The 20,371-nt window shown below is 53.1% G+C and overlaps 7 protein-coding genes across 7 annotated transcripts; 2 read left to right on the plus strand and 5 right to left on the minus strand.

The window, feature by feature from the left end:
- Positions 1-35: 35 nt before the first annotated feature.
- Positions 36-1,757, minus strand: BDV59DRAFT_203688 (putative MYND domain protein; the record flags this gene model as incomplete). The annotated part of the gene is made up of 1 exon (XM_073694313.1): positions 36-1,757. One exon carries the CDS (start codon positions 1,755-1,757, stop codon positions 36-38), a length of 1,722 nt encoding a protein of 573 aa, XP_073546005.1.
- A 223-nt stretch (positions 1,758-1,980) lies between these two features.
- Positions 1,981-6,079, minus strand: BDV59DRAFT_71269 (WD repeat-containing protein). Its single transcript, XM_073696960.1, has 5 exons — positions 5,581-6,079; positions 2,815-5,525; positions 2,505-2,761; positions 2,352-2,450; positions 1,981-2,300 (listed from the first exon to the last, which is right to left on the minus strand). Exons 1-5 carry the CDS (start codon positions 5,736-5,738, stop codon positions 2,292-2,294), a joined length of 3,234 nt encoding a protein of 1,077 aa, XP_073546006.1. The 5' UTR covers positions 5,739-6,079; the 3' UTR covers positions 1,981-2,291.
- Positions 6,080-7,212: 1,133 nt separating this feature from the next.
- On the minus strand, positions 7,213-8,829 carry BDV59DRAFT_203690 (uncharacterized protein; the record flags this gene model as incomplete). The annotated part of the gene is made up of 2 exons (XM_073694314.1): positions 7,213-8,700; positions 8,782-8,829. 2 exons carry the CDS (start codon positions 8,827-8,829, stop codon positions 7,213-7,215), a joined length of 1,536 nt encoding a protein of 511 aa, XP_073546007.1.
- A 1,237-nt stretch (positions 8,830-10,066) lies between these two features.
- On the plus strand, positions 10,067-10,600 carry BDV59DRAFT_203691 (cell wall mannoprotein 1 family protein; the record flags this gene model as incomplete). The annotated part of the gene is made up of 1 exon (XM_073694315.1): positions 10,067-10,600. The coding sequence occupies one exon, from the start codon at positions 10,067-10,069 to the stop codon at positions 10,598-10,600; it is 534 nt and encodes a 177-aa protein (XP_073546008.1).
- A 404-nt stretch (positions 10,601-11,004) lies between these two features.
- BDV59DRAFT_71313 (6-phosphogluconolactonase) lies at positions 11,005-12,112 on the minus strand. The gene has a single exon (XM_073696961.1). The coding sequence runs from the start codon at positions 11,917-11,919 to the stop codon at positions 11,119-11,121; it is 801 nt and encodes a 266-aa protein (XP_073546009.1). The 5' UTR covers positions 11,920-12,112; the 3' UTR covers positions 11,005-11,118.
- A 2,866-nt stretch (positions 12,113-14,978) lies between these two features.
- BDV59DRAFT_182858 (uncharacterized protein) lies at positions 14,979-16,296 on the plus strand. The gene has a single exon (XM_073690411.1). It carries the CDS (start codon positions 15,182-15,184, stop codon positions 15,563-15,565), a length of 384 nt encoding a protein of 127 aa, XP_073546010.1. The 5' UTR covers positions 14,979-15,181; the 3' UTR covers positions 15,566-16,296.
- Positions 16,297-17,987: 1,691 nt separating this feature from the next.
- On the minus strand, positions 17,988-19,669 carry BDV59DRAFT_71370 (uncharacterized protein). The gene is made up of 4 exons (XM_073696962.1): positions 19,611-19,669; positions 19,282-19,554; positions 18,720-19,217; positions 17,988-18,652 (listed from the first exon to the last, which is right to left on the minus strand). The coding sequence occupies exons 2-4, from the start codon at positions 19,409-19,411 to the stop codon at positions 18,150-18,152; spliced, it is 1,131 nt and encodes a 376-aa protein (XP_073546011.1). The 5' UTR covers positions 19,412-19,554; positions 19,611-19,669; the 3' UTR covers positions 17,988-18,149.
- Positions 19,670-20,371: the final 702 nt, after the last annotated feature.

The raw sequence follows: 20,371 nt of genomic DNA on the forward strand, positions 1-20,371 counted from the left end.
GGTATCAAAATCAATCGCACCAGCCCGTATGCCAACTACTCGTCCGCCTCCCACATGCACCGATCACAGAGACACCATCCACCCAGGGCACCCCGAGCCCACTCCCTCCTCTCCTTCACATCCAACCCCACATCGCAGTAGTGGTTCAAGATCTCCTCGTCAGCCTTGATACCCTCGCCAGGCCGTCGCGACGAAGGAGGCCCTCCATCCGCGGAGTCTTTATTCCGCTTTGTCCAGACGGGCCGTTCGGCCTCGCTCCGCGCACGAAAAGTGATCTCGCCACCCCACTCCCAGCGCACGTTCGGATCACACGAATGATTCGCCAGACACCAGAGCGGATGCACGGCACACAGCTCCGGGCCGCCATCCCAGGTCGACAGACGTCCGGAGGCCGTGCCGCGGAACTTGGCGTAGAGGGTGTTGAGCACCCAGGTGTCGTAGCGCGGGAGGGAGGCGTACGGGTCAAGTTCCATTTCCTCGAGGAAACGCATGGGTTGGAGCACATTCAGCTGGAAGGAGAATGGGAGCGCCGCAATGGGGTCCGGGTCGCCGCCCTCTTTCTGCGCAGCCGTCGTGCCCTCGCCGGAGAGGTACTCGTGGAAGTCGCCCCAGATGTACTTGATCTCGGGCAAATCGAGCGGGTGCACATCCTGCGTGGCTGCCATGGCGAGCGCGCGCCCCAGCAACAGCAGGTAGAGGTAGTCCGCTTTGTCCTTGGGGTCGGGGACGTCCTTGCCGATGGACTCGAGGTTCTCCATGAGGCCGCAGACGGCGCCGTGGTAGACTTCCTGTGCGGTGTCGTGGCACGCCTGGCTGCAGAAGACGATGTCGGCGCAGTCGGCGCAGGCAACGGGTGGGTTCTCGGAGGCGAGGTCGGGGAGGGGTGCGTTGCAGGCATCGCAGAGGTCGTCGTGGAGTCGGTTGGTAGCGGTGAGGAGGGAGGTCTCGCGGAGGATGATCTCTCCTGGGGCGATGTCTTCCCGGGCGAAGAGACCGAGCTGGATCGACACCTCGGGGTTGTCATTGGGGTTCGCTTCGGTTGTTGATCCGTGCAATGCGGGCAGAGCGACGGCGCGGACCTCGCATTTAGGCGCTACGTCCTTGAGTCGCTCGTTTAGTAGCTGCAAGGTCTCGGGAGACTTTCGATCCGGCTCGTGCTCGTTCCAGGGATAGAGGACTCGACGGGCGAAGCCCTGGGCGTCCAAGGCGCTTGGGTCGATTTCCACGTCGTCTGTGGTGCTTTTCTGCGGTCGTTTGGAGATATAGACCTGCTTGATGATCTCCATCTGCTCTTGGAGTGTCTTCGTCGCAGTGGTGCTGCCAGTTGCATCGTCCAATATGGCCAATCCACGCACACAGAACTCAAAAGCATCTCGAAAACACCCGCAGCTGACCAGGCTTCGGACCAACAAGGCGTATACGTCCCCGATCAGTGCATCGTATTCCTGCTGCGTGATGGGCGCATATGCGTCGTCCTCATCATCATCATCATCCTCCTCCTCCTCATCGCCATCGCCATTGTCCTGACCTCCAGTAGGTTTCTCTTCAGATATGCGCCGTCTAGCATGGAATTCGCAGGAATCCGGATCCACCACGGACTCTAGCAACGACAGGGAACGATACGCATCGGCCGAGGCGAGATCACCGAACCCGAGTTGCTCGTGAATTAGGCCCCGCGCAAGGTATCGATGCGGGTTGTGAGGGTCAACATAGAGCCGAGCTGTCAGTTCCGCTCGCTTCTGGATAAAGTCGGGCATAATGTGTAAATTGTAGACGATATATCTATATGCGATTTGCGAGAGAGGCGTACTTAGGGGACAAGAAGTGCCCAATTAAGCGGATTGCAAGCAATTGGCAGTGGGCTGAGGCCGTCAGATGGGCAGAATCATCCAATATAGGCCTCAGTCCTTTAGCTATCTGCTATCACTTGTAGGTACGCAGGTGTCCTGACTCTTTCCCTTTGGCTTCGCGTGGAGAAATCTTCATTTTTCGATGCGGGGAGTCTTTTATCGTCACGTGGCGATAAGTATCTGCTGCCTGATCACCGAGGCATCAATATCTACACACCGAGTGCCTTATCCTCTGACGATGAATTGTATCCATTCTCAATGTACTCAAACTTCGAGGAATGGGCCCTAGCCCCGATCATAATGGCTTCACGTCGGTATTCCAAGGCCCAAGAATAATAATATATACAAATACTAGGGGGGAAAAAGAGCGGATCTATAACGAAAGTGATAAACTGCTCCCTCTTTCAACTGCGTAACCTTTCCGTGATATATGCATGTGGGTCACATCATCTGCATAGAGTCAACACCTGAACCATCTGTGAACGCGATGATGAGACTTACATGGCAATTGTTATTATTCAGGACGAATGTGCCATCGCCAGTTCCGGTGGCGGCCTGTCGGTTTCTGGCACCGTCGGCGAGCTGTGCCAGAAATTCTCTCTGTGGACACATCAGATACTGAACTCTACAGCTTGAGACACACCGGAAACTTACGGCAAGGATCGCATCGCTCATACCACCTCGTCGGTCTACGTCATTTTGACTCAAAATCTGGTAGCTGTCCTGAATGCGTTTGCAGCTCTTCAGACCACCGACACCGCGGATCCTAGGTCCCAGGACATTGCACGGGTTATCAGGGTCGAGGATGTTGATGCCACGACGAGCAGATTCCTGAGCATGTCGGTCAACGGAAAATACTTTGATGGTGCTGTCGATCCCAGAGGCGGCGATAGTGGGCTCGTATGGATGGCCTGCATAAACGTTAGTGTTTCGGATTATCGGATATATTAGGGTATCAACCTACCTTGCACAACATTAACCACTTCGCTATCTCCTTCGAGAATGTTGACCAGGTTGCCTGTCTTGCGATCCCAGATGAACAAGTTCCCATCGTCGCTGCCGCTCACCACATACTCATCGTTCAACCCAAAGTAGTTAACATCCTTCACCGTTTTGATATTGCAGTGTCCCCGGTAGACTTTGGTGTGCGGGGAGCAAGGAACATCAAGATCCACATCCTCCCGACGCGCATGCCGAAGACCATTCAATCTAAACATGTTCTCTTCTGGGTCGGTATCATAATCGCTGTCCCCAGAAGAACCACCGGTGCTCATCGCGAAATCATCCCCACTGTCGCCATCCTCCTCTGGGTTGTTCCCGTCCTCATTGTCATCCTCTTCAGCCAGGTCTGGCTCACTGTCATCGCTCTCGGCAGTACGATCGCCATGGCGATCACCCGTCATTGTAAGGCCTTCCAGTGACATAGAAGAGGGGGAGCGGGTTCTAGGGGAAGACGAAGCAGCTGCTAGTAATTGGGCTATCGGTTCGTCTTCCATACCGACGTCGATATCTTCTTGGCTCCTCTCTGGAATAACTTCTGTTTCGGAATCCTCCTCAAGGATCGCGTGCAGGCCGCCAAAAGCCCTGTTGACGAACTCATAGTTCACTCCGGTGCCGACATCCATCAATATACCACGACCAACCTTCAGTGCCCAGAAACGCGTCGCGGCTGGTCCGTCGAGAGCTTGGAGTTGCGCATCGGAGGAGTCGTTCCCACTATCGACCCTAGCAGCCGCGTTATCTAGGTCTTCCAGCGGTAGCCTCACAGCGTTTCCGAAGGCTGTCACAGCTGCATGCTGGGTATGGAAGAGGAACCGGTTGCTATCATGTTCAAACCGAGACGCATCGACGTTAACGACAGGAGCATCACTCGACAAGTCCTGGAGATAAGGGATCAATATCGATTCGATGGCGCTATCATCTGCAGTAGCAGACAGTGGATAACGGGCCTGGTTGCGTCGAAGGGCAGAGTCACGGCGGAAGCCTGCCAGCAGACCTTCCCTACCAGACTCAACAAAAAGCAATATAGCTTTAAGGAAGTCGTAGCCAAACTGGGATTTTCGGTCTAGAGAGTTATTTTCGTTGGGGGCCGGCGTGATCTGCTGAAAGGTTTCCACGTCAATGTCTACATCCTCTGGCAAATCTCCAATCTGGCCACCCAAGACTCGAGCTAAGACCCCTGAGGCTTGCACAAACCTCCAGGAGGATTGCCGGTTACGGCGGAGAGATTGCTGGAATCGCACGACCTCGGGGGTAGGATTCATAGGATACCTCCAGTCCCGCATCACTTCCTCCATTTGAGATAGATATGTAGCTGCGTAGGTCAACGCTGTAGAGAATGATTCGGTATAAGGTGTCAGGTCGGCCTGACTAGAGTCATCGCCTGTTTCGCGCAGGGAGGCTTCGAGCGAAAAGAGGGACTTTCGGAGTTTAACAAGGCCCTTCGCGATACGCATACTTAGCCGCTGGGCTTCATTTAACACGGAGTACCGCGTCTGTTCCAGGATCTCACGGGTTGTTGCATTGGCATTCTGGAATGGAGCAAGCGGGACATCCTCCGACTCGCCATTTCCATAGCGGACCCGAAAGGCGATGTCCCCTGTATCCCTCTGTCTCGACGAACGCTGACGAGAAGGCCGCCGTGTGCTACTAGAGCTCGAGGACATTGATGCTCCGTTCTGGCGCTTACGCTTTCGGTCTTGCCCGCTGGTTTTACCGGTATCCGAGGGCGCTTTCTCCGCCTCCATCGCGTCGGGGCTGCGGATGAGATCAAAGCTGTATATGTGATCGCCAGACCAGCTCACGACCATCTCGTTCGGGTTGGCATCGCTAATTTTACAAGCCGTGATGTGGCCATTGTCCCGCGGCTTCATCCGCCGCTTCCCGTGCGGCGCAAATCTCCGAACACATCTTGTCGCCTTCCCCATCAGCTCGTCATCGCGGCTCCCACTAAATCCAGGCGAGCCACCTGGATCCCCGCTCTCCGCGAGGAGGTCGCGGCCCAGCATACGTCGATCATGGAGGAAACAGTGGAGATGCGCCCCGCCCAGAGCAATATAATGCGGTTGCGTCGGTGAGCATGATATCGTGTTGAGATCAAGGTGATGTTTTTTGTAAGAGATCAATGGCGGAGGGGTATTCGAGGAATCATGCTCGATTCCGGGCCGATACGCAAACGAACCTTGTCCGCCTTTCGGCCTCGGGTAGGCGGACGATGGCTGGCGCAGATCCCATTGGCGTACTTCTCCATCTTCCGAGCACGTGAGGAAGAGGTAGGGGGAGGATTCGGTGACGATACGCTTGACACGGTCCGCATGGCTGCGATAAACACGGGCATTGGTGTTCGCTTCGCTCAGGTAACGCGTGTTGGTGAAGAAGTTGTTGAAGCGCTGGCTGCGAGCGGAGGCCGAAAAGGCAGAGGTGGTTTCGACATTGCGATTGCTGTTGGAATATTCGATGTCGAAAATGCGCACCTGATGGTCCCCCGCACAGGTTACAACCGTTCGATCATTGGAATGAGGCATAAATTTGACGGAGAAGATGTTCGCGCGGTGGCCGGTAGAGACGGTGGTGTTCAAGGAAAAGGGTGCGGTGGACGATTCGGGCTGGTATGAATAGATATTGAGGTGTAGGTCATCGGACCCGGAGGCCAAAAGTCGGCCTGATCGGGACCAACTATGCAGCTGTCAGAACAGCGCGCCCACAGACACAGGCGAGCGGGGTCACATACCATAATGCATTGACACAGCCTGTATGTCCACCCAGCTCGTTCACGATGTCCAGGTCGTCCACCCATTCCTTGGATCCGTAGAGGCCACGGATACTGGTGTATTGGGAGGCCTCTCCGGATTCCCGGCGCCAGATCCGATCGTACAGTCGATTCTTCATGGTGAGGGTGGGGGGCAACGGGACTCAGTGATGAGAGATCATTGCGCGCGTGAGTCTTTTTGGAGGATGACGTCAGTTCCAGGTGGGCGTAAGACGAGGACGAAACGGAGAATATGAGGCAGTCGTCAAGGGCGATGGAGATGATGAGAAGATCAGACGAAACGTGAGGTCTGAGCAAGGTCCAGGGTGAATGCGAAGAGAGAGGCAAAAATCAACGCGAGCGGAGTGGACGAAAGGAACCGAAGAGGAACAGCGCGGAATGGAGCTCCGGCTATCGACCTGTGGTTCTAGGCGGCGATCGGCCCATCGAAGGAGACTGTAGCAGACAACGGAGGAAAAACCTGGTACGAACCTAGACAATTAGTCGGACCAACACAGGATTCGGGCTGTTCGTTCGCAGGAGATTAGGTACCAGGGAGGGGCAAATCTGGGCCAGAAAGCAACAGAACGGGGACGAACCGACGAGGGAGGAGGAGTGCCGACGATGCTCCACCAGAACCAGGCAGTTGGACGTTGACAGGTCCGAGGCGAACCCTCCGATGGTCGATGACGAATTAATTCATGGATGGGATGAGTCCCGAGGGTGTAGCTGCTGGACGGACGCGGTGGAGGAGAGATCCATTTGACCCGCGTCGACTGGGCTGAAGGACTCCGTTGACATCCAACGACGACAGATAGACAGATGAAGGGAGAAACGAAAGGGATCCGATCAAAGCGCCATGGAGTGGATCAAGATGAGGGCGAGGTGGAAGAGAGCAAGAGGGAGGACGAAGGAAGAGCGCGAGAGACAACGGAGGTTCTCACGTTACACTGCGGATCCACGACTCGCCCTATCATGACGCCACTACTTCGGGCCTACCATCGCAATCATAGTACAAGATGATTTCTACCTAGGCATATGCGATCTGGTATACTAGCTGGTGATTATTTGATTGCTTGGTTACTGCGTACAAGGTCTACAGTTGGTACTGGTGTTCGTAGCACACGATCGTCTCGAATATATTTTGCGACCCCAATCCGGATATGACCCAGGATTCATCCTGTAGTTTCGCTCTAAAATGTCGATCGTTCATTTCGTTTCATCATAGTCGTCAATACACATGTATCCTCATACTAGTACGGACACGCCGTGGCACCATCCACCCTATGGAAATTCATAGCCCTGGTGACTATTCCAGGAGATATCAAAGCGCAACCCGACCGCACTGTGATACGACTAAGGCTGCGTGATGGTGGGAAACCTCGACGGTCTGGATTCATCTCTCCAGTCTGTCATGTAACGCGAAATCAAGGAACCTGCCCGGCTTAGGCGATACTTAGTCCCTGTCAATCAGGTTTGTCAGGGATATCTCGGGAAACCAGTTTGCAAGGAATATCCGTCCCTGAGACCGTTCCCTGGTTCTTCGCCGCGTCCCAGGCCGGTTGGCTCTCTCCACTGCCCATCTTCGACAGATGTTCCGACTGCACCAGCAGATTACGTCTTCACTGCCGGCTGTCTCCACATTCCCACTCGCGGAGGCTGTCCATGCAAAGGCTTCGGTGCAGGCTGCTGTTCCGCGACCTGACTGACCCACTGCCGCTCGGATCTAACAATGTCGGCCTCTATCCGTAGGACCGCGTTGAGCTCGCCGACCATCAGATTGACCATCTCATCCAGGCCTTTGGCAACTCGAAAGAGAGTCGACTGTTCAAGTCGCTCTACCTCTCCGTAGCCAAGAATGTCGAGGCTCTGGAGTCGCCTTAAGCAAAGCTCGAGCTTCAGCATCATGGACTGAACCTCCTCCTTCCATGCAGCCTTCATTGGATCGACAAAGGCGACAGGGTCCAACTCGTCCTCCCCGTACAGACGGACGTTTCGGATTTCATCGGCCTGCCGGAACCACGATTCAAATTCCTGCACGAGATTGGCGTACCGTCCCCCGGGGCTTTCCGTCAGATCGCACACCTCCTGCAATACCCGTGAAAGGTCCTGGATCTGTGCGGCGAAACCCAAGCTACCGTTATGTTCGCGACAGTTACCGAACCAGCGATGCAACGCTTGTCCGTTGAGTTGTCTCTGATTGTCTCTTTCCTCCTTCAGAACTCCGCGGTAATCTCTTGCGACTGATTCATACAGACTGCGAAGTTCCGATTCCGCCGTAGCTTTCCATTCTGCTGTCTGTTGCAGAGACGAAGAATGCAACAGACTCAACTGTAGCAGCTCAGTCTGCAGCGCAGCAATTTCGGGCCAGGATGACGGTATCAAGGAGGGGTCCAAGTCCGGCGGAGCCCTGACCGAAGGTGTTGCGGGTTGTGGCGTTGCGCCTTTCTTTGGCGAGTAATGTTGCTGGAAGGTTGTGAATTGGGTTCGTGACCGCGGCGTGGTGGTGACGGGTGACGGAGGTTCGACCTTCTTCGCGATAGGTTGGGTAGAAGCCGTAGTCACTACGCTACGATGACGTGTATGGCCCCGGAGGGTCGAGGATGCTCCGGGGCCAGAGCTCGTGGGTTGTCGGAGGGAGGCTGACCGGACCGGACGCGGGGGTGGGGGCATGTCCGTCTTCCTTGGAGATGGGGGTTCAACATTTGGCTTGGTGGCGACGCTGGCTTTCGCGGGCGATGGAGGTCTGCCTTTCTGTGCTGCAGATGGAGTTGCAGACTTCGCGGGTATAGTTGTCTTCGGAGGACTGGGTCGAATCAAGCTTTGGCGCCGACCGGCAATGGTAGACCCGGACGTTGGCTGCTCCCTCTGTATGGCCAACTTCTGCGGCGGTCGGAGTCCTCTCTGTGGCAATCGAGTGTCTTGCGGTTGGAGTCGAGACGAGCTTGCAGGGCGTCCATCGTCTCGCACGGGCAAGAGGCTTTTGTTCCGCGTCGCACCATTTTCGTTGCTGCTCGTAGGGCTCGGAGAAGACACCGGAGCGGTTGTTTCCGTAGCTGCAGTGCTTTTCAATGCATTCGTACGGGCTCCACTGACTGAGAGCTGCGATGGGCGGCATCAGATTGCTGGTCATGCGAGGGGGGATAACGGATAAACAAAGGCAAGGGACGGACTGACACTCACCTGTTTACGCGGCTCCCGGAGAGAAGGAGTCCGCGTGGGAATCGGCATAGTGTCCAGGGAATCTACCACACATCTACCGGACAGGTAGACGCTGACAGATGGGGAGATCGAAGGAGATCGCTGTTGGAGGTTGATTAATCGATGACGATGATGGTTGGCTGGGGTTGAAGCTCCACCAGACAGCTGCACGTGGTCCCTCCAACCCTGAATCATTCCGGTTCATGCTGCTCTGAAATCACAGCAACACTGGACATCTACATATCCTGGAGCATTTTTCTATGGAAGCACTCGTCGTTACTGTACCTTTTGGTTCTTTAATGCTGTACAAATGGCTATCCACCGTTCTAGCATTCCTACGCTGTCACGCCGGCGCTTAGGATGCATACGGAAGAAGCAGTACTAGTGTTTACACTTCTCTACATAGTTTGAGAATCGCTGCAAGCAATGCCTGCTGGCTATCCGTGGCATTCCAATTTCATCACTAATATCAAGGGTTGCAGCTTTACTCTACGCTAGCACCATACGAGGGAAAGGTTACATCGGCCTGCTTGCAGTGGCCCGGCCATAGCATCTATGGATCATATATCTGGCTGATGACTCGCGCAGTCTATATTGTCAGTCGCTATTATTCCCTGAGAAGGCTAGATAGATCTTTTGTCTATCCACCCTGATTTGTGGACGAGAAGCAGCCACCCCCGCAGAAGAGATTAGCCTTGACATGGATTCTTCAGAAACCGCTGCATAAACCGACCGTCCATTGACCCGCCAGCTCATTCAGTCTTATTGAAGGTATGGGGTGTTTAATCCTATATGCTTGGGGAGTGATGGCACAAGGCCTGAACAAGGCGGAAATGTGCAGCTTGCTTGAAGCATTTACCGCAAGAGCCTGTGTGATATGAACTCTGGGTTAGGACAGCCCTCGGAAAGCCTTCAATGCATCGAGAGACATCTAACCTTCTTCTGCAAGGTATATCACATTACATGAATGACCGCGGATTGAGAATGGCAGGGGGACGAAGCAATAGGAACATTGGCCATTCACCTTTCCTCCAGGGTGTGCATCGCATCATCTTGGTTTATTGAGGGCGAGGGGTCTCTTGGGCACATGGCCCTTCGTCCTCATAAACACGACACAGACCGCGGTAGCATGTGTCCTTGACAAGACGGATGGCATAAATAGAGCGTGGAATCCGGGCCTTCTGGTGGTAACAACGCCGGCATCAACACCACTCAAATATTCTTCCAAGACTTTAACTTCCCTCATAGTATTCCTTGATACCGCAAAATGAAGTTCTTCAGTACAGTCCTTGTCTTGAGCCTGGTTGCCACCAGCATCGCAGAGCCTATTGCGAAGGCCAAGCGGGCTCTAGCCGACTACGAAGCTGTCATTCAAAGCGTCAGCGACCAAGTCGCGGTGGTGAAAACCACCGTGGGCAACTATGCCACCGGATCTGTCGATGGAGCCGCCGTCCAGGACGCCTCAGATGACCTGGTAGCAGTGATCAACAAAGGGACGACTACTGTCAACGGACTAGCGGCTCTTACTTCGATCCAAGCCCTTGGCTTGGTGACGCCAATTCAAGATCTTGCCGACGCCGTGGGTACTCTTATTGACGATTTGATTGCCGCGAAGCCGGACTTTGTTGCCGATGGTCTGGACGACGATGTTCTGGCTTCGCTACAAGAGCAGAAGACCGCTTCGCAGGCGCTGGCTGATGCCATTAGCGCGAAAGTTCCTGCGGCGTTGCAGGAAATTGCGGACGAACTGTCCTCGCAGATCATTACAGAGATCCAACGAGGTATTGACGCTTACTCGTGAGGAGTGATGTTGAATCGATTCCCAGAATCAGTTCAAGGACAATTGAGCTGTTGCGTTGTGGCTGTGATCAGCGCGATGTGTGGGATGATTCCAGTCTGCTATAGTACTCCGTATATCCAAATGATCTTCCACTAGCCGGGCCGACAACTTATGAGCATACTCCTGTCCTTGTAACCCGTATGATCCAGCCTGAAGCCCTATGTCACATATATCCCTTGTTGGAATTGTCTGGGTAATACAACACCATGTAGGATAATCACACGCAATTTGCTAGCAAGAAACAAGTCCTAGGTAATACACGTAACCTACAACTCAATATCAGACCCGAAAGCGGGTTCCACCGTCATAACGCTTGGAGATCAGAATATTATATATTAAGTCCCATCCGGAAACTCCCACAACGATAATTGAATACAAAGATCTAGAACAGAATTTTTTTTATTCCTTTGTGTTTTAATCCTGCAAACTAATCCGAAATTGATTCGTGGTCCTTCGTGACGATTGTCCCTCCCCATCGGTTACAGGCTTCCACGGCGGGGGAACGCAACACCATCGACGGCGGCGTGGTCGGTGAACCAGCTCACCTTCTCGCCGGCACCCTGGTTGACGAGGGCAGAGGGAAGACTACGGCCTTCCTCCGCGTCGAAAATCTGCTTCATGATGTCCTTCTTCCCGGCACCGGTGGCGACGAAGGCTACGTGGAGGGCATGGTCGACGACGGGCAAAGTCAGGGTGATGCGCTTCGACGGGGGTTTGGGCGAGTCGCTAATGGCGGCGACCCAGGCGTCCTTTTCGCGCAGGAGTTCATGACCGGGGAAAAGACTGCAGGTGTGGCCATCGGGTCCACAGCCGAGAAGGATGAGGTCAAACACGGGCAACTTGACGCTGTCCTTGGCGGCAAAGACCTTCATCAGCTCCTCCTGGTACAGATCGGCGAGCTCCTGGGGGTCCTCGTCGTTGACGTGGTCGGGGTCGATGGGGTGGACGCGCGGTTGGCCCTGGTCTTCGGGGATCTTGTTGAGCAGTTCATCCTTGAGGAGACGGTAGTTGCTGTCTTCGTGGTCGAGCGGCACGGCGCGCTCATCGGCAAAGAAAATATCCCACTTGGAGAACTGCGGCGTGTCCTCGGAGGATCCGTTTCCTGGGGCCAACAGCGCCTTGGCCAGCACGGCAGGGAGCGAGCCTCCAGAGACGGCGACTCGGAAGCTGTGGTGACGGCTCAGGGCGGCGTTTTGACATTGGAGAAGGTACGGGCGCAATTGTTGAGCCAGCGCATCGCTGTTCGGGAAGCTGTAGAGGTTGGGGGATGAACCAGACATGGTGAAGGGAGTGCGTGGGAGACGATGGATCGACGGAGGTGGTTGAAGAAAGAGAGGGAGGGAGGAAGTTGAGGTGGTGTCGGTCAACCAGCAGGAGCTTTAGGGCGGGGTGGCGGGGCAGATACACTATACACCTCACCTATGACTGTCGCTGATTTTACCCGCGACTCCCGACCAGGACGTGAATATGGAGGATTCAGCTATGGTGAGAAAGAGAAAGAGAGTGCACATCAAGTGATAACCCGACCGACAGATGCAGGAGACTTGATTTCCCCTTCAGGGTGGAATTACTTCATCCATCGTGAATGACGTCGTTCTTCCGCTTCCGCTGACGTCGCAAAGAGAGCTCGACCCTCTTACGGAGCTCTCTATCCAAATGTTCCTCTATGCTTGGGTCTTTCGATAATTGTCGCGTGCGATCTCCGAAGAATCCGGATGAAGAAACACGCCTCCTCGTACGCCTTATAACGAGCGACCGAGATCACCAGGGAAACCACCAGCCCCTCCCCGGACGAGGGGCATCATTCACACGCACGCATGTGAAATGATGTCAGCAGGGGAAATGTAACCAACTCCCGTCATCGTGAAATGCTTCGTCCTGCTGCGTGCGGGGGTGATTGGCCGCCCGTTCCTCGCAACCACCCTGGGGACACTTTACTTGTTTGGTTCTCCTGCATTGCCGCCAACCAGGAGCGGACCGCCGACTCGTGCAAGATTACAGCATCTTGCAGACGCCAGACGCGACTTTTACTACATTGGGAATAAGCTCGGACGACGGCGCGGCGGCATCCTCGCCAGAGATAGTATCCCTTTCTGTACGAAGGATGAGATCGATCCGACCGCTACCGCAGAGAGGATGTGCGGAGTACGCTGGCGTCGGTAGGCCTCCGCCGCGACGAGATAGGATAGGATCTCGGATGTCCGTGTGTTGTCGACCCCGCCGTATGTTGGACAAACGCGATGATGTCAAGGACACCTTGATCCAGCAATCACAGGGGCTACGGAGATCCCGTCAACTCGTGGCTATGGAGAAACTCCAGGCACAGCACGTCCATCCATATCAGGTGATGAGGAAGCATCCTATGTGGAAGACAGGCATTGGACGGTGGACTTGACTCGGAACGATAAGGGGAAGCAAGCACTGCCGGAGTTCACATGAATTGTGCAATTCTATCCAGGCCTCTCCCATTCAAGAATTTTGTCATGCACCAGACACCAGACTGGTCGGCGCTGGAGATAAGAGGGAGGAAAAAGAAATCAAACGATATACTCCATGCATCGGGCAGCGTCTATCAGCGAGGTTGAGGGGAAAATCCCGCAAATCTACGGCAATATACCTCGCTGTGTAATATATCGGCGCCGTGCCGGTTGATTTCGTCACCACCCTGCAGTCGACGATTGACCTGTTCGGCTTTGTTGCCTGGGATGAGCGTGGGGAAAGGCTGCAGCTAAGTCTTAGCGACACGGACGACGAGGGGCGAACATGAGCGCCAATGCAAGACAACCGGCCCAGCATATTCCGCACGGGTCTAGTCGATGAACCGGTCCAGTTTGTGATAGGACTGTCCAACATGGGGTGCAGCACCATCCCCTATGTTGACCAGCGCATCGTGACTGTACGGCACACTACGACATGAAACTATGGAGTATGGAGTACAAAGGCGTAGACTATCTGCGGGATCCGTGCCCGCAAATGACGAGCGCGGAGGACGGCCGTCCGCTCGAAAGCTTGGTTGGGTTTCGATTCTGGCAGTCGATCCTGGCATGTTTCAACGGAATCACCTTCAGGGGATGGACGGGGAGAACCGAAGGAGCCGAAGGTGACATGAGATGGAAGCTGAAGGGGGGCAAGGGAGAATCAGGGGGGGCGAAGATAGGGATTTTGAAGGTAGAGGATGTGGAATGATGGGCAGTCACAGAGTGATTCTGAAACGCCCGGGGTGGAGCTGGAGAAGGGACCAGCGGATTCCTGCACCGCCGCAGTTCTTCCATGAGTAACAAGGATGTACCCACCCAGGATCCGTACTGCGTAGTTATCCTGGAGCGGCAAACGATTTGGATGATTCTATGGGGATTATCTCACAAGACTGGTGAAGTCGAGACTCGGGCGGTTCCACGGATTATTGAATCTGGATTCGATTCCATCCCCATCATCCCATGCGATCCCCATCGGGATGATACTGCGGACAATCGGGATGGACGGTGTCCACGGTTGCGGTCTTGAAACCAACCGACTCAACAGCCACTCACCGTTCCCGAGGAGCCACATGCTCCGCCAGCTATCGTTGGAATTGTGGATGATACTCACGGTTGGAATCCAATAGTCTGGGAATCCGTCTACCACACTAACGAACCAAACCAGCTGAGAGAGACCTGGGTGGTCTCTGTGGCTCCTCTCATGTGGAAGTTTCCCAGGGAGCCAGTGTCTGAGGCGGGAAGGTGAGGTCGAATATTACCTTTGCATAATCGTATCTGGCTCCTAATCCTAATGGTGAAGAGGTCCGAGGCAGACGATCAGTCGATCAAACCTCCCCCAGTCGAATCCGTCCACCAGGATCGGATGACGACACGACCCTCTCTAACGGGCAGGGTTGGAGGCCTGGGATTCGCGGGTTGACTACCCTGGTGGTGGCTGGAATTGTTTTCCTCTTTATTTTTTTTCGTTCTTGTTGTTGTCTTTGACCATTAGCAGGGATCCAATCCTGGAGGATAATTATAGTAGGTCATCAGCAGAAAGGAGAACCGCCACTCTGACTGAGAAAGAATCATCCTAATAGTCCACATACTCTGGGAGGAACGAACCCCCTGCGAGTGAACATTCACAGGGCTGTTCTGATCTCCATGGATCGACTGCTTGCCATGGTTTCGATGGCCTGACAAGGTGGAACGCAGTCTGAAACTGGCATACATTCCTCTTTCCCGGGGATTGGGATGCTTCGATGTGGATTTTATTATTGATATTATTTTCCATCTTCTTGATCATTCTACTCCGTACGGCCGGGTGAAGGTCATCCATCTAGTGGATACGAGAATCTTCTTAGGTCAGGATCTTACGGAGTAAACAGGAAAAAGAGAGAAAAAAAAAAGAAGAAGAAGAAGGAAGAAAGAAAAAAAAAACAAAATCGGTAACGAGGGAGAAATTCTCCTGGGATTAATATTTTTTGATGAGGGAAGGAAAAAAGTGGATCGATCTGACCCTTCGAGTCGCTCTTTCCTCCCCTTGGCACAGTGGACGACTGCCTGCCTACTCAGTCAGGTATTAATGGTGAGACTTCCTCTCTCTCGCGTCTTCCTGACTTCACCACTACCTCACTCACTCCTCGGAGACTCCTGCCACCTGGCCAACTCCCTCTCCTCTACTACATCTACAACTCCAAATCCCAACTCCTATCCAACTCCTCTACTCCTCTCCTCCCTCAACCAATCCCCGTCTGCGACTCCCTGGAGAATAATCCCGAACGGAAGCGAACAGGGGAAAACCAAAACAGGATTTGATTCTCATACTCAGCCTCTCAGCATCGCCCGTCTGACCAAGTTCAACCACGCGGCAGCCCAATTGCTGTGTGCCTTGATTTTTTTATTATTATTTTTTCCTCTCCCTTCTGGAACTCTTCCTTTTTTCCTTCCTTCTTTCTCCCCCCATTAATCGAGTTCTCTGTCCTCACCTCTATTTCCTCGTCCTCTCTCGGTCGCATAACTAATAACTACTCACACCACCTACCTTGCTCGATCGTCTCTTCCGGACTCTCTCGATTCTGATTTTTCCTGCGTGACTTCCGTCTGATCTACGATCCGGCGCGATCGAGTCAGTTTTCGGAACCATGAGCTCCCCCTCCGTTCAGGTACAGCAACCACAACCCTCCGGGAGTACAAAGGGGGTCTCCAATCACTCCTCCACCGAGGCCGCCTCTCCGTCCATGAGCTTCGACATCGTCCGGTGCTCCCGCTGTCAGCGATCCATGAGCCTCGAGAATGATTCCTCGCCCGGGGTGGTGCGTTTCGGCATGAACTCCTACTACTGCAGTCGTTGCGCCTCCATGGTGGGCTTCATTCGTTGATGTCCCCCGCCGCCGTTACCCCCTCCAACGAACAGTGAAAAGAACGACATCTTCACATCGAACATCCTCTTCGTCATCGCCTGATTTTCGTTCTGCCCAAAGTCTCCCCGCGGTTTTGACGTGTCTGTTTCGCTGTGTTCTCTTGCGCTTCTTTTCGGTCATTCGCTCAGACAACTCCCTCTTCCACAGACACCACAACTGTGCTGGCATAGTTCGGTGGATGCCTTATTCTTCGCCCATCACATATTCGCGAAGCCCGCCCATCCCGCTTCCCTCCATGCTCGACCCGTCGCAACTACGGTCGACCCCCCCCCCCCCCAACACCAAAAGAGGATTTGCGCGTGACGCAGGGGGGAGAGGCGGAATGGAACAGCCGACAGGAATTTTCTGTCCTATGGGGTAGATATGTGGACGCGGTAGAACGGGTCACGTCCCGATACCCATCCTGCATCGCTCCATAGTGCCGACGGCTTCCGGTGGCCTCAATTTTGTTATTACTATTGATAAGAACTCGCTAGATACCCTGCATGTTTCGCTCGCTTTGTTTGCATATGGAAAATCCCAAGGATTCATTCCTCGTGTTTCAATCACCCATTACCATGTCATTAGCATAGCATGTAGGATCCTCCGAAAGGGAATCCACCCATTCTGCTTGTTTCGGCTTTTTCTGTTGATCGTTCAATACCCTACACCCAGTTGTGTGAACTCTACATTGACTAGCCCGCTTTCGCCAACGATAGCTTGGTCGCATCGAACTGAATAGAAGATTAAGATTTGCAACCATCACTAGCCACATCTGGGCATACGTACATACTTCCAGGGTTGTCTCGCATGCCAGTCCATGCTCCGCCTATCGTAATAAAAGCCACTGATTACCCCGAGATGATCGACCGTCTGACCGTCTTTGGCCAGGGCCAGGAGAAAGGATCTCTTTTCTGAGACAAGACAATCATGTTCGACATCTGCGTGCAAGGTGATTGTCATGATCGGTTCGTCGACTTCCCCTGGATCCATCTGAAGTGACGGTCGATCATACCAAGCCCGGCACAACCGTACCTACGGCGTAGTAGGTACTCTGTTTCGTATCATGAATTTGGTTGGAAAAATAAAATAATAATAATAAAAATAAAAATAATAAAATATTAATAACCACCTCCCTATATCGCCACCTGCCATAGTTCCCCAGTTAAAACTCAAAGCGGGAGGAGATATCTACCATGCCGGCTCCTCGTAGCGCCAGTTCCCCCCTACTAACCGCAACTAAAACCTAACTAAGAAAACGAGACCAAAGATTGAGGCACACCGGCGCCGTGTGATGTACATCCACTAGGCCACGGTAGGGCAAACGGCATCCATCGTCTCGGATCTCTGATGATCCGGTATTCCTTTTGACGCTGCGAACTGGTCTAATGCTGACCTCCTCGTACTGCGGACTCCAAAGTGCCCATACCTAGTTGCCCCTCCCCCTTGCAGGTCGGGATTCCTTTGAGTGGTGGTGTCCCTGCATATGCATACCATCGTCTTGTGGCATGGAGCGTATCGTGTGCCAGAACGGCGTCTCCGGCTCTCTCATGGGACCTCCTCATACCTCCCCCATACCCTCCCACAAGAACAGATTTGACAGATAACCTCCTCCCTCCCCCTTTCACCAGGCAACCCCTTTTGGGCTCAGCGGAGGATTGAGTTTGTGGGGTTGTCATGGCCGATCAGTGGGTCGTTTTCGCCTCTGTTCATTTCGGGCGGACGGTTGGTGTCTTTGGGTTCGTTTCATCCGCTCCCCTGGGACTCCACTGTCGACGGGTTAATGCTGGTCGATGACCTTAGTGTCGCGTTTCTCCCCGGCTGGCGAGACTATCGAACCTTTCGAATATTCTCCGAGGGATTTAGTCGCCACGTGGGTGGTGAAACTGCTCAGCCGTGTTACGTAACTACCTTATATGCAGTAGACTCCACCCTCATGATCGGGTTGTCCATTGCCGTTCAATCTGCTGGGCTATCAAGAGTGGGCATCCTAGATCGACTGTCTCAATTGTAAAGCCTATTTCGTTTTCTTAAACATCCTATCCTGACATAATGCCAACGACAGTTCATTACGGTCGGCCTCGCAGCGAAACGAACATTGGATAAACGAACACTCTGGTGGCCCTGTCTGCACATGCCAAAGAATAAATATTATATCAAGTCTGTCAGATCCAGCCCCCATAGTTCGTTCTCCAGGTCTCTTAAAAGATTATGGAAGTCCTGCTTGATATGGGATCGATGTGCCATGTCTCCAAGCGCAACTGGGGTCTGAGCAAGCACCCTACCAAAAACAGGCACAAAAGTGCCCAGGATGTCTATTACGCGGGGTAGGTAACTCCCTATAGATGGAGTCCCAAGTGTTATATTGTCCGGATCGTCCATATCCTTCAACTTGGACGAAACATCCTGGAAACTCACCCCATCGAAGCCCTGTTTTGGGGATACGGCTGTCAGAGGACAGGGAATGCCTACTCTGGACGCTTCTAGCACGAGATATCCGATACGGAAGGCTCTCAGTGGCCGGAACATCGCGAGCCAAGCTTCGTAGAGGCTACTGCCTAATCGTTCATTTTCCCTCTTTTCTTCGGCAATCTTCGAGACGAACAGGGAATGGATTCGTGTTAGTGCATCTAGCCGTCGTTGTTCAATGCCGTCTGACAGGCGGACCCCCTTCGTGAGCGTACTTGGTTCATCTGCTTCTTGGTGGATGATCGGACTTACCGATGATAACTTGTGGCAACCAAATTTCTTTTGCGATTGGGTTGGCTATAGGCCCCTTTGCCTCCATTTGGCAAGTCGCCGTCAGTATTGTGAACACCCGATGGTCGCGAAATACCCAGGAGATCCAAAGCCACAGAATCATATCGTTATTGAATTTTCTCGGTATTTCGGATGGGAAGAACTGGAGGTACCATGTCATAGCTGCTCTTTCCATGGCCTCATGGAACTCGTATTTATCCACTATCGTGCTAATTCGAGCTAGTGTCAACGCGTCTGTCTTTGACAGTCTTCTAATTGTTCCGTATATCACTTCCATGACGTGTACGAAACATGGGGGGTTATCTTCTGGGAGTGTGATGTTCACCGAGCCGGTGGACTTTAAGGCTAGCGCCTCGGCCATGTCCTCGTTGCTGAGCATTGCCCTCCATACCCGAGAGGTGCTCTTCAGGACCCTTGAGGTGACCTGTAGTTGAATTGGCCGACAACGGCCATGGCTCTCTTTTCAGTCGTGGTTAGATCTGTCCGTCCTGGATGTAGGGGAGTGTATTTGACCTTCGCTTACTTTCAGTACAGGCAATGTCTGTCCCGTCCGGAGCAGTGATTCTGTCACCAGTGGGTGCTTGGACTTGCTTTATGGAGCAAGGGAATGTCAGGTAGACGTCCCCATTGGTATCGTACACCAATCTTCTCATCGCAATTCTGATTTTCGAACGAGATGGTTCGACGGGCTTGTTGCTTGCTAGGGCTCAGCGTTGACGCTGACACGGTTGTAGGCAAAGCAAAGTAGACAGAGCGGGGGACGCAAGCCTTGTCCAACGCCATCTGACTATTTATACTATCTGAGTCAATAATTAACATAGGTTGAATAATTTTTGGCGCGCATGGGCTTACAGCAGTATGACGGCCTTGATGGAGCTTATTCTGGAAGTCTCTTGAAATCCGTAAGCAAACCGAGGAAGCAGCCTTCAGTATAACTTATGGATATCGAGACTTAGTTTGCAGTGACGGCCTCCAGGCGGAGCTGTCAATGTTTCCGACTCCATTCCGATTTACATATGTACCTGACCGATTGTCCAATCCGCACGGTGTATCACCATCTGTTAAACTTCGCCCTGAACAGCATAGGCAATCACTGCAATCCAGGTGTGGTTTTTTATAAACATTGAAGATGGAATTCATTACTCTTCAAAATGAGTAGTCGGTTCTTTATACCAGTGTGAATCGGAGAGCTGTCGGGATGTAGATACTGGGTTGAATGCCCAATCCTCTCAATGTAAGCGTGGACCAAGAAAACTGGGACAACACCATCCATGCTCAGTAGAATAAGAATTATTCTAGACACATTCTGGAAACTTGCAAAGTCTGTGCGAGATGGTTGTCGTTGTGGAGAGAATAGAATCCTGTCCATTTGAAGTAATCGGCTTATCATTTGCCGTAAAGCCCATCCAACGTGGACAACGCAAGTACCATCGTATATAGAATATGACAGACAATTTTAGACAAGCATGTGACACTGAAGACTCCGAGTATGTAAATATTCCATCAGGTTGCGTTCTGACGTGTAGTGCATCCCAGTCTAGAAGCAATCATTGAGCGAATTCTATGCTACATAACGGCCTATGTCTAACGGTCCAGACAAATATAGATATCAA

The sequence above is a fragment of the Aspergillus ambiguus genome, assembly GCF_047715705.1.
Source record: "Aspergillus ambiguus strain CBS 117.58 unplaced genomic scaffold BDV59scaffold_26, whole genome shotgun sequence".
Lineage (NCBI taxonomy): Eukaryota > Fungi > Ascomycota > Eurotiomycetes > Eurotiales > Aspergillaceae > Aspergillus > Aspergillus ambiguus.